Raw genomic sequence first — 13,639 nt, forward strand, 5'->3', positions numbered from 1 at the left:
AATTTGTATAGTACTTATTATGTGAAGTGCTTTCCAAATATCTCATTTTAATCCTCACTTATCCTGGGAGGTAAATAATAATAAAAAATAATACAAAGGCTAATATTTAGATAGTGCTATATGCTAAGCACCGGGCTAAGAATTACAAGTAGTAGCTCATACCTCTCACAACTACCAAACCGGTTAAATAACTTGCCCAAGATCATTCAACTCCTGAGTGTCCTAGGTCAAAATTTAACTCGGGTCTTGTGGACTTGGCACGCAGCCCACTACCCATTATACCACCTAGTAGTCCCCAGCACAAAGCAGACCACTTGTCATCTGCAATGCAGAAGAACTCGTTTTTCAGGTAAGTTGGAAGACTTGGATGGGATGGCCACGCAGGTCACTTCCAAACCAGTTGACCACGGTCCATATCAAATCTCCATTTGCCAGGCTCCTCGGGGACCAGACATCAAATTCTGGGTCTACCATAGTGACCTCGGGGCAAGTCATTTAACTTTAGAATGCAATTTGCAAAAGAAGAACGTTAGCTAAGGAGCCCACCAGCTCTAAATCTTTGACCCCATGACCCGACTTCTAAGAACCATGGGACACTTCCTGGATCATTCATATTCATTGTATCTTCCCAATACTTGGAATGCTTAGAACGTTAGGCTCTTAAGCCGAGTTTGTGGATGACGGATGTATGGATTTATTCCATCTCCTTCAAACATGGCTGACACAAGGTGGCCACCCAGGCGCGAGCCCCTCACAAGCATAGTGCCGTATGCGCTCGCGCAGACTCCGCCCTTCTCCCCCTCCCCCAAGCCGTGCCTCTAAGCCCCGCCCACATCCCGGCCTCGTGAAGCCCGGACCGCCCCCACTCAGTTGGAGGCCGAACGTGTTTGAGTCACGTGACGCCAGCGGCGCCCGGTCCTGATTGGCGGAAGCGGCGATAGACGTCGGGCGACGCGGCGTCCCGGGGCTGGTATCTCCCCGGTCGCGGGTCAGGTGCGCAAGGGAGCGTTAGTCCCGGGAGCTGAGGACGCCGCGGCTGCGGCGGCGCCTCAGACCCATGAGGAGCCGGAAGGTGAGGGAATCCCGCGCCGTGGTCCCGGCGTGGGAGGGCGGCCTTCGGCGTCCGGACGGGGGTAGGGGCGGGGAGCCCGGGAACCGGAGGGGCTGGGGCGAGGAAGGTGGACTCCAGCGCCCGGGAGGCGGCCTGTGACGCGAGCTCATTGTCCCCGGCCCCCTCCGCCGGGCTGGATGTGGATGTGTGGTCGGGATCCCTCCGCCCAAGCCACGCCCACCACTACCTTTTCGGCGAACTAATATCGTGCCGCCGCCAGGGGACCCCAGTTAGGCAGCCCTAGTTAGGTAGCCCCTGGAGCGCTAGGCCACGCCCACCTATTTCGTTGCTAGGTCCCACCCTCAGGCGGAGGAAGGGGCAGATTCTTCCCTCAGGCCACGCCTGGTTTTGAGTGTTTCCATGGGGGCAGATCCATCCACTTAGACCACGCCCCACGGGAAAGGTTCTTTCCTCCTGGGACTTCTTTGTCCGGGATGCGTTAGATACCTGAAGGTGCTGATAGAGAGTGTCCACCTGTTTAAGCCTTTGGGGGACCTGGGCCTGGTACTGGGGGATCCTAGGATCTCAGGCCTGGGTATGGCTTTCTTGGGACTTAAGGTGTACAGCAGGAGGGACGGAGGTGGAGTTTTCAGACTTATTAAGCGTACACCTGCTTCAGTTTCCCTCCCCTTTGAATTCCTCCTGCAACTCTCCACTTTGTACCCTCTTGGCCAAGAGCCAGATGAGAATTTTTTTCTTTTCCACATCTTTACAATATTAACTCTAGGAACGTCCATTAGACTGTTAGCACTTTGACATAGGGACTGCCTTAAGTCTCTTTTCATCCTCAATGCCTGACACGAAGTAGGTGCTTAATATATGACTGATTGACTAACTGAACTCTCAGACTGTTACTCTAAATGAATCTCTCTCGTGCCCATATACACACGTACATAGAACACACATGGAGGGGGGTGTAGTTATCTATGTATGTTATTTCCCCTAATAGAATATAAGCTCTTGGAGTTCAGAGGCTGGTTTCATTTTTATATTTGAACACTTTGCACACTGCCTGACGCTATTAAATGCTTATTAAATCAAAATGAACTATATTTTCAAAATATGATAGAAAAAGGACTGAAAGAAAAAAGTCTTGAATCCAGACACTATCATAGTCTGTTGGATGTGGCTCTATCATGTTCTTCCCAAGTACTAACATGAATCTGACCTTCTCCAGGACTCAATTTCATCCTGTATAAGATGAGGGTGTAGAACTCAGGGAACTCTGAAGGCCCTTCTGTGCTAAATTTCAGATTCTGTGATCTACACTCTTCACTTTGTTTATAAAAAATTGAAGTCTGGTTTACATAATCTTTACAGCCCCTTCTGGCTCTAGCTCTGTAGAGGCAATGGAGTCTTGTAAATAAAGCCCCCTGGCTTTGGAGTCCTTAGAAATTTAGGTTCTTGTCCCATGTCTGTAAATCACTTGTTCTGTGACTTTCTAGCAAGTCATGTCACTTTTTTTCCCCAAGTCTCATTTTCTTTTGTAAAATGAGGATAATTCTGACTGTAATACTTGATGCTCCCACGGATGTTGTAAGGTTCAAATGATGTCTCTAACCACGTGGGGCAGCTAGGTGATGAAGTATGGGTAGAGTGCCAGCTCTGGAGTCAGGCAGATTCATCTTCCTGCATTCAAACCTACCCTCAGACATGTACTAGCTGTGAGAACCCTGGACAAGTCACTTAACCCTGTTTGCTTCAGTTTTCTCAACTGTGAAATGAGTTGGAGAAAGGAAATGAAAAATCTTCAGTATCTTGGCCAAGAAAACCCCAGATGGGTTCACCAAGAGTCAGACATGGTGCTGGGCCTTTTTTTTTTTTTTTTTTTAACCTTTTTTTCTTTCTAGGTGCTCAGCATCCTGGTAGTGCTTCTCATATGATAAGCACTCAGCAAATACTTGTAGAATTGAAGTTTTTATAGTTTTACTCCATGGTTTTCTTTCCCTGAAACCTGCACTGCCAAATATCTGGTCTCCCGGACTTTTATAAGATTACAGTGAAGGGAAGAAGTAAAGAATAGAAAGAACATTAATTTTAAACTGAGGATTCACATCATAACTCTGCCACTTACTACCTCCGTGATATTGATCAATTAACATTTTTGAACCCCAGTTTTCTTTATAAAAATGAATATAACACTTTTACTAATAACTATTTTGTCACAAGATTATTAAGGGCAAAATGTTTTATAAATATTAAAGCACCAAATAAATATTAAATATTATTTCCAGTAGAATTGGAAATAAGGATTTTCCTAAGAAGCATCAGAGTAATTTACAATGTTGCAAACAGTACTTTGTGTTGGGATACCAATTAGTAAGATATGATCCGTGCCTACAAGGAACTTAACGACCTAAGAGACTCAAATCTAGGTTGTAACAAATACATGTATGTGGTGGTTAGATCTATGGATTGTGGAATAAAACCACAGCCATCAGAGAATTACTTCTGTGGTTCCCTCAGGAGGTAGGTATAAGTAGGTAACAGCATGTTACCAGGAAGTGGCACAAAGGATACCATCGAAGAGAGGACACAAACAGAAGACCAGCAAGGGATGATTAAAAACTAACTTCTGGACATGTTACCCATGTGATGGGGAGAGAAGAGGGGAGGTGCACTACCACCCTCCTGCCAGAGATTGATGGCAAGGAACCGACTAGTGCTATCCAGAATGAAGCCAAGAATAAGTTCCACCTTTACCACTGGAGGAAGTACTCTGATGAGCTCACAGATTCTTTGATATAAGAATATATTCCCCACCCGAGAGGCCACATCCTGTACAAGTTAAGATCAACAGTCATTCCAGTCTATTTTCACTTTTCAGAGAACACTGCCATCTAAGAATAAGAAAGTTAATATATCTGCATTAGTGTAGAGATCAGAAGGGCACTAGAGATCGTGATGTTCAAAGCCTAACATTCATTTTACAGATGATAAAATGGAGGCCTGAAACAAGCTAGTTAGCTTGTTGAAATTCAGTCAGCCCAGTTTGATCCCCATAAGAATAAGGTGTGAAATAATATTTGGAAATAAACATTCTTAAGAAAGGTTTTTGGATTCAGCAGACATAAGAAAGAGACATGGGGGATTCAGCAATCTTTGTTGGTGTAGATTTTCTTCTTTGAATCAGCTACTTTCTTAGACTTCAACAGTATCATTAACAAAAACCATCCAAGACTAGTGTTCTAAAGCCCTGAAACTATCAGATGAGAAAATGCCATTTGTGAACCAAAATGCTTCGAATGGATAATAAAAGCCCAGGCTAAGGGGAAAGTATTCCTCTGAACTGGTGTAAATTATCTTTAAAAACATTGATAGAGGGCATGTGGTTCTTACATAAAGGTTTTTTATACTCTTGATATGTTTCCTTATTGATCAACCTTCAGTAAGTGAAAAGATTTAGATTTAGAAGTGAAACTGACACCTAAGTGTTTAAGATCAACATATTATGCTTATTAATGATAAAAGATGTTAATGGAGGCTTAGCATTAGTTTGTGTTTATATGCCCATTGCCAGGGGACATTGTCATCCCAACCATTGTATAATGTTGTCATAACTTAGGGAAGGACAAACACAGTCTCTCAGTATATAAATTTCTGTGTTGTGTTGTATTTGATTTATAGTGGTTTAGGAACTCTTTAAAAGTCCTCTGAGCTACATATCATATTATCAGTTACTTTGATCTTCCATATATTGAAGTTATTTTTTTCCTTTCCTCTGTCTTTTGATGAACTGAATGTTTGCTTTGTCTTCTGACGACTTCTACCCATGTCATGATACAATTGGAAAAGTTGAGAAATCACATATTTAAAGACCCAATTTTTAGAAAATTTCCTTATTCATCTCCCCAACTATTTGTTTCATACAGTAATCAACAAGCATTTATTAAGCATCTCTGAAGTACTTTATATGGGATCCAGAATCTCAGAGTTTAATGGGTAGGTATAAGAATAAACAAGAAATAAACAGGTTAAGTTGGAAAGGTTCTCAGGTGAAGGCACTGATCTTAAATGTGTAGCAGACTGACATCTTATTTCTGTCTTCTTGTCTCGCAAATACTTTATAATCTTTCCCTTTTAATTCCTCCATTTAATTTGTTTATTCCTCCTTCCTCATGTTATTTTTCCTATTTTCTAGTCTAGCCTTTTTTTTTTTTTTTTTTGCTGAGGCATTTGGGGTTAAGTGACTTGCCCAGATCACACAGCCAGGAAGTGTTAAGTGTCTGAGGTGAGATTTGAACTCCAGTCCTCCTGACTTCAAGGCTGGTGCTCTATCCACTGCACCACCTAGCTGCTCCTAGTCTGGCTTTTTTTATAAGGAAAACATTTGATAAGGCTTTATTGGCTCCCTTTCCCCCAGTATCTTGAATAGTCTCTTAAATTAAGGCTTATGAGGCTCTTAGATTTATCGGATTGGAATTGATGAAATAAACCAATGGTATTTATATAATACAATTTAAAGTTCTCTCATTCTTGTGAAGATAAGAACTCAGACTTTTTTTTAGGAGTTTTAATTATTTAATAGAATTTTAAGGAAAAACTTAAGTCCCTCTTACCTGGTGAACAAGTTAGGTTTTGGTAATAGTACAGATACCTTTGATTCCTTTGTAATATACTAGCAGCAACAGAGGGAGAGACTAGGTAACGCAGTGGATAGAATATTAGGCATCGAATCAAGAAGACTTCTTTGTGAGTCAAATTCAGCCATAGATAACTTTGTGATCTGGCCAAGTCACTTAACCCTCTGCCTCAGTTTCCTCATCTACAAAATGAGTTGGAACAGGAGGATACTTTGCTAAAAAAAACACCAAATGAGGTCATGAAGAGTTAGATACAACTGAAAAATGACTCAACAATGACTGAAAAATTCTTTATGGTAGTCTCTTGGAAGGGGTAGGTGAAGGACCAAGAAAGAGTTCTAAACTCCTAGAATTCCAGAAGTATTCTCCTCTTTAAGGGACAATATCCTCAATCTTCCCTAAAATAGAATCGAAGTTCTTTGAAGGCAAGAACTAGGTTATTTTTGGTTTTTGTAGCCCCAGGGATCTAGCACAGTTCTTTACACATAGTAGATGCTTATTAAATGTTAAATTGAATTGAATTTGTTTTGAAAACTTTTAAATTTAGTCATTTGATATTTTTATTTTCAGGAAAATTCTTCCAGACTATTTTTTCTATGCTTATGTTTTCTTTTTCCAAGGGTATTTTCTGATTGCTATATCTGACATTCCTGTTGGAATTCGAATTTGTGAATAGGGATCATTTTTGTCTTTGTACTCTGACCTATAGAACCTAAAAAAAAGTAGATCTTTAACAAATACTTGTTGATTGATAAATAAATTGGCATCCTCTATAGATGGGGTTCATAGCAACACATTCAAATTCTCTTTCAGGCTTCTCCCAGTGTCCTATCACATCCCTCCTTGCTCCCAGAAAGATTTTCCCCACCTTTCTGAGATTATTCCCAGTTTGCCATTTATATATTTTATGTTTGTGGTTGCCTCTATTAGATTAGTGATTGTCTTTTTGCCATCCTTTTGATCTCAGTGTTTAGCACAGTGCCTGGGTTATAGTAGGCAATTAATAAAATGCTTATTATCTTGAAATAGATACAAAATCCTTGACTTTCTTAATGATCAGCAGTTGCTTTACGATCTTGTTTTTTTTTTTTTTCTTTTTTCCCATGATTAAAAAAACTCTTCTTGGTCCTTCAAATCACGCTTGCTACATAAGTCCAAGTTTTATTATCCTCTTCAAACTCCTTGATTGTCTCTCACTGTTGTCAGCACTCCTGGAGGAGTGTTTTTCTACTGCAGACTTTACTAGCCTCTCTATATCTGATTTAGCTTGCAGATGGGGTGCGCTCTTCAGCACGACTAAGGAGCAAAAACTGCCCAGCAACCAGAGCTGCCTCAGCTCAAGAAGTTGATGTTTCTAAAGCTACAAAAACTGTGTGTTTGGTAAGATGGCATTCATCCCTTTGTTCTTTGAAGAGCTTTAAAATCTGGTTTCACATAAACCTATTTAACATACTTTACACTCTTTGGATATGTCATTCTAAAATCATTTTTAATGATTGTCAGTTTCAAAGAGCAGAGTGGCCTTAGAGGAAAAGTAAATGAAACTGTTAGAGTTCATGACCAAGAGATCCTTTCTCCAATCAGCAATTTTTACTCTTAAAGTTTAGTGAGTTAGGGAGAAGTCATGTTCATGATTCATGGACTCACTTGCTCAGCCTCAGTTCTCCTTTGTCATTCTTCCTCTGATGCAGAGTGCACAAAGTGGAGGACCTACAATCCAGTGGGGGTTTTCCTGTATTTTGTGTACAATTAATCCCTCATAACTTTTTTGGAGAGAATAAAGGGAATCAGTAGAAAATGCCACCAAATCAATTATTTGTTATTTTCATCTCTTCTCTCTTGTTGCATTGGAGGCCACACCATTATGAAGCCTACTATAATGTACTTTCATTATGATAGCAGGTCTGGTATCCTCCTTTGCAACTTACTGAATTGATATGGTATGCAAAAACTAGAGTTTGTGGGGCAGCATATTATAGTCATAAGAGCCTTGTGTGCAATTAGAAGGTCTGGATTTAAGTTAGGTAATGTATGATGTTGGGCAAGACACTTTATCTCCCTGGGCTTGCTTTTTTCTCTGTAAAATGAAGGGTCTTTAATATCCTAAAATTGATCCTTTAATCCCCAAGATTATAGTGTAGGCAAGACTTTCCACTTTGGTAAATTATCCAGAAGTAAGATGACCCTAGTAGAATTGGGGTATTTGTCCAGATTCTTTTTCAGTCGATTTAGATTTGTGTTCCTGTAATAGTATTAAAGTCAAAGAACTTCTAAAATTGTCCCTTTATTATATCATTTATATAATTTGAGATGTTGAAACAAACCATTCTGACCCCTAATTTGAAATGGACAAAAGACAGTCTTAGTTAGGTCCAATATGTATCACTGGTTTCTCCTTAAGTTTATTTTTCTTAACAGGCTTCATCACACAAAGCAACTGAGAGACGTACTTCCAAGACACTCAAGTATGAAAAAGATGGTTTCATTAAGTCAGAGTTACAAGAACTAACAAGCAAAAAGGAAAAAACTTCTTTGCTAAAAACAGTATCTGAAACCTCAAGTGAGAGTGAGCCGTTAGAGTGTGCTGAGCACAAAGCATTGCCACCAAGTAATGAAGCTAATACTTCCAAGATTTGTGAACAGCAGATAGAGAAGAATGAGAATGGTCTTTCTCATGGCCACTCCAGAGATGTGGGTAACAGTTGCTCAGCAAAGACTGAAAATGACTCGGTCCTCCCCACATATAAAGAAAATCTGGTAGAGGAAGACATGTGTAAGCGTGGTGTTGTGCTGCTCGGGGAGGCTGGGTCAGAGGCAGCAGATCCCCAGAAGACACCATCCCACATAGACAATAGCATCTTTTTAGATGAAGATAGCAATCAGCCAATGCCTGTGAATCGATTCTTTGGAAATGTTGAGCTCATGCAAGTAAGAATAAGTCATTTATTTTCTTTTCCCTTCAAAAAACAACAAGATAGGCAGGCAGTGTCTTAAAATGGAAAGATTGCTAAACATGAGGCCTCAGGTCCAGGTTCACATCCAGCTCTGCCATTTATGGAGACTTTCTTCCATCTGTGAATGAAGGGGCTGGATTCTGGAGGTCCCTTCCAGCTTTAGGTGTCGCGTTCAAAGATTGATTTTGTTGGAGGGAACTTCCAGATCCATAGGGGTTTGTATGCCAGGCACTGTGCTAACCATTATTGACATAGTCACACAAGATAATCAGCCCTATTCACAACTTGCTTTCTCTTGGGGGAGTTGGAAAGTAATTGGATAGTGGGAAAGTATAAGAAACAGGAGGTCAATAGACTATGGAGGAGGTAGTGCTTGATACGGATTCTAAGAAGGCAAGGCAAGGAGGGAGTGTGTTCTAGGTGGATTGTCATGGTGGGAGCAGCAAGGAGACCAGATAGTTGGAAATAACTTTGATTAACAAATCCAATATCTTCTTTTCTCCAAGGATCTTCCACCAGTTTCTCCACCTTGTCCTTCAATGAGCAGACGGGAATTCAGAAAAATGCACTTCAGAGCCAAAGATGATGATGATGATGATGCAGAAATGTAGATATTTAATAAAACATTATAAAATTATATCTATTTTTTATACATTAAGGACAGTTACCAATGTCATACTATTATAAGTGATTCTAATTGCCACACGTATCACTATAAAATCTATCCCCATGGGAACATTCTAGCTTGTAAAGTAAGCTAAGGTAATTTTCCTACTCCTAGTTGATAGGTTTCTAAAGTCACCGTGGGAAACTCATTGAGGTGAACTTGCAGATTACAAAACTTCTAATTTTTTTCTTTTGGGAGATGGATTGGGCAGGAAATTTTGCATTGCTTTCTTCTTAATTATGACAGCTCCACTACTGAGACAACTATACTTTCTAATAAAGGAAGCATATTATTTTTATAATTATGCTTTGAGTAAGTTCAGGTGGGGCAAAGAGAGAGTGGCACATTTAAATATTAAAAATGGCATCCAAAATTTGTACAATGTATAAACAAGCTTTTGTTCTACCACCAATTCAGATCATTTGAAGATTCTTACAGGTTGCCTGATAAATTCACCCGAGTGTGAATTTTGTACTTTTGTTGTTTCCATATACATAAAGACTAGTGGTTACTATAGATGTTTTAAGTTAAGTTTGCAAAGGAATTATCTAACACTAGAATGGAAGACTTTCTTTCAACTATTATATTTTAAAAAGCGTTAATTTTGTTCCTGAGTGGACAGTATTATTCCTTACAGAAATATTTGACCCATTAATGGAGAGAGCAATTACTTGACTAAAAACCAAGCACTTAATTCTTTCTCCTAAAGGATTGGACTAGTGTTAAGCTCCTCCACCCATTAAACCACCTCAGACAAGGGGATTGCAATAAAAGTAGATCTCTATTTAAACGGAAACAATTTAATTCCGTTTAAATAGAGAATGGAAACAATTCCATTTACTTTTCAAAGTGGAGGGGATTTTTTTTCATTATTATCCAATATATCTTTGTATAAGTTGTTACAAGTAAAAAATAGTAAATAATGTTGAATATACTCTTAATTATTTCCCAAACTTCATTTGTAGAGTAGTTTGATAGTGAATTAAAATAAAAGACATTTTTCAGCTTCATTTCATATGCAGTTCAAAATATTTGCTCTAGTTGACTTATTTTTTCCCCAGCAGCCAGATTCTTTTTAATTTGATCATTTTCCCATTAGGAGATGTGACCTTCACTTACTCCAAATAATTCTGTGATTTATTGGTCAATAAACTACAATACATTTAATAACTTGGATATGTTGCTTATAATCCATTCATGTTATGAAAGCTTGGGAAAATAATTTACAGTTTGAGATTACTGCATGTACTTGACTATTAATCATAACACCTCTTACTGGTGGTAATTGAGTTGCCTCAAAATTTTAGAATTTTGTGTTTGCTCTATTAGTTTCTGTGTACTTAAAAAAAAAAATTAAATCAGAATGTTACCTACCAGTACTGCTCATTGTTATTGCTGTGTTTCAATAAAAAAAAAAATTATATTGAAAATATTATATATTCATGGTGCCCTTGTTCATTTGCAATTTTTTATTTCAAACAGTACCGTTATCCATCATGCTGGTCCTTAGCCACATTATCCAGAAATTGGGCAGAGTGGAGTGGTCCCATTTGAGATCTAACCTTGAATATGTTCTCACAAATGAATGCAGTATTTTTCCACCCAAGTTTACTTGGGAATGCTTAATTTCTTCAGACTCAGACAGTTCTCTTAATACATGCATTGACTCGGATTAAGTGCTCTTAAGTTGCTAAGATACTTGACTAGGTTTAAGATGGGAGCTTTGGGCATAATCTGGGCTGTTCCACCCCTTTGACCTTCTAGGATAACCACTATTTGAATCTTGTGTGTAGTGTGCCTACATTCCACAGAGGACACAAAAATATAAAATGCATTTTGTGCTCCACCAGAAGTTGGTTAGGGAAATGAAGGCACAAAAAGGTAATATAATTAGACTCACCAGGAAGGTACATAAATGACCAAGAAGCAATCCAGGTAAATACCATCAAATCAAAGTATGGGGTCAGGGATGAATTACACTTCATGAAATACTCTTCATGGAAGAGAAAGATGAGAAAGGCAGCAAGGAGAAAGGATATAAAGTTTTATATTTAGGAATAAAATCTTCACTTGTTATAAACTAATAACTTTACAAAGAACATTTTTTTAAAATGTTTATAATCTGAGGTCTAAAACAGCTCATTCAGAATTATTCTGGAACAAGACTACATTAAATGTATGATGTTCCTGGATTTTAATAAGGTACAAAATAATTTTTGAAGTAACATTTTCTTTATTAAAAATATATATTAACCAAAGTATAAAAATGTATTACAAAAAAATTACTTGGATGGTTGAATATTCCTGTGGCAATTAACATGGTACATTTATGAGCATTTCAGCTGTTAGTTCATTCAACTATCAGGAACTGACAAGAGGTTTGTGTTACCAAACTTGAAAAAGCAATGTCAGATGACATAACTGCCAAAGGACTCAGGCTGTCAAAGCAGGCTGATCCAGCTTGTACTGGTTTTTTTCCTTAATGGTATGTATCTTTAGTGAAATAATAGATGACATCAGTAGTGCTTTAAGGTTTGTGACACATCTTCAATACCTAATTTCACCTGATTCTCAAAACAAGGATTAGAGAGATACTCTTAATTATTTTCTTAAAAAAAAAAAACTGGTTTAACAATAATTTGCAGTCACACAAATATTAAAAATGTCACCATTAGACAGGAATAGAACTTGAACCTGTCTTTTCCCCTCACCAAGATTAGAATTTTCATCACTTCATCATTCTGCCTCCTTTAGAGTCCATGGATCTGTATTAGAATGCAAGCTGTGCCATATATATATATATATATATATATATATATATAATATATATATATATATATATATATATATATATATATATATATATGTTATGTTTTCCCTATTAGAAGTATATTCTTTGTGAGTGGGGATTGTCTCATTCATATTTGTACCCCCAGCACCTACCACATAGTAGGAGTTTTCATATTTGATTAGTTCATCCTGGGCAAATCACTTTTCCATTTTTAAAATGAGAGGATTGAATCTCATCAACACTTCTTGATCTGGTTTAGTTACTTTGTTAGTCCAGTATTCAGGCTGGATACAATAGAATATCAATTGGCAAGTTTTCATGCCTCTGTTAATTCATGTCAGTTTTGTTAAAATTTGAAGTTACTGATTGTCTCAATTTCATTTGTTTACAGTTTCCAGATTCCCTGTTGCTACTGATATTTAAGTCACAGAATTTCAGAGCTGGAAGGGACCTTGATGTCCAGCTACTTGAAATGTGGTCCTCTGTTTTAGCTTGAAGACCACAAAAGAATGAAACATTATGTTGCACAGTAGTATCCAAGAAAATGGATATATTTTACTTTGCAGTAGCTCTTCTCATTAGGAAGTTTTTTGCTGACATCATCCCTGAATTTGGCTCTTTGGCAGTTACATCCGTGCCTATAGTTCTATCCACTAGAGCCAAAAAGGACATGTCCAATCCATTTTTCATAAGACAATCTTTCAAGTACTTGAAGACAGCTATCAAGCACCCTGAATTGTTTTTTCTCCTGGCTAAGCATCCCCATTTCTGTAAACAGACCTCATGCCATGGAACTGAGAACTTCAACCTTCTGCTTACCCCCTTCTAGATTCTCCATAGCTTATCAATGTTTCTCCTAAAGTTCTAATAGGGGAAATAACATACATAACCTAGACCAGAAAAGCCCACTATAGGGAGGTGATCCTTGAGCTGAGTAGAAGGCAGAAATTCTAAGAGAAGTTGAGATGGAGAGCATTCCAGGTGTACAGAAGAACGAGAATAGGAACAATGAAATGTTGAGACCAGAATGACAGGACTATATGGTTTGTAGAGAGAACAACACAAGATGACTGGAGAAGGGTCAAGGTGTCAAAAACAGTCAATGCTAAGGGATTTTTTATTCCTAGAGATCCTAGAGAACCACTGGAGTATATTGAGGTAGGAAGAGTAACAATTTAGGGAAGCATACTGACATCATTTACTAAGTCAACAGCTGGTGATGAAGAGCTGAAAGCTAAGTACAGTAATCTCCCCATGCTTGAGTTCTGTAAGTTGATAATTTTGTATAGCCCGCTATAGGGTTCCCCAGTCCTGCTTTAAGGAAATCACTGAGTAAAGGATGGATACAAGTATGGAAAGACTTGAGCTAGGAAAAACAATTTAGAAGGCTACGACAATAGTACAGGTGAGGTAATGAGAGGGCCTGAATTAGGGTGGTGGCTGTGTGAATGGGAAGAGAGGTATAGGAGAGATGTAGGGAAATTACAAGATTTAACAACTAAGTGAATATATGGCTAAGCAAGATAGGAAAGT

General features: G+C 38.5%; 1 protein-coding gene across 1 annotated transcript; it reads left to right on the plus strand.

The window, feature by feature from the left end:
* The first annotated feature begins 937 nt into the window (after positions 1–937).
* On the plus strand, positions 938–10,752 carry C3H1orf174 (chromosome 3 C1orf174 homolog). Its single transcript, XM_051988722.1, has 4 exons — positions 938–1,072; positions 6,961–7,074; positions 8,113–8,622; positions 9,155–10,752. The coding sequence occupies exons 1-4, from the start codon at positions 1,058–1,060 to the stop codon at positions 9,257–9,259; spliced, it is 744 nt and encodes a 247-aa protein (XP_051844682.1). The 5' UTR covers positions 938–1,057; the 3' UTR covers positions 9,260–10,752.
* Positions 10,753–13,639: the final 2,887 nt, after the last annotated feature.

Source organism: Antechinus flavipes, chromosome 3 (genome assembly GCF_016432865.1).
Source record: "Antechinus flavipes isolate AdamAnt ecotype Samford, QLD, Australia chromosome 3, AdamAnt_v2, whole genome shotgun sequence".
Taxonomy (NCBI): domain Eukaryota; kingdom Metazoa; phylum Chordata; class Mammalia; order Dasyuromorphia; family Dasyuridae; genus Antechinus; species Antechinus flavipes.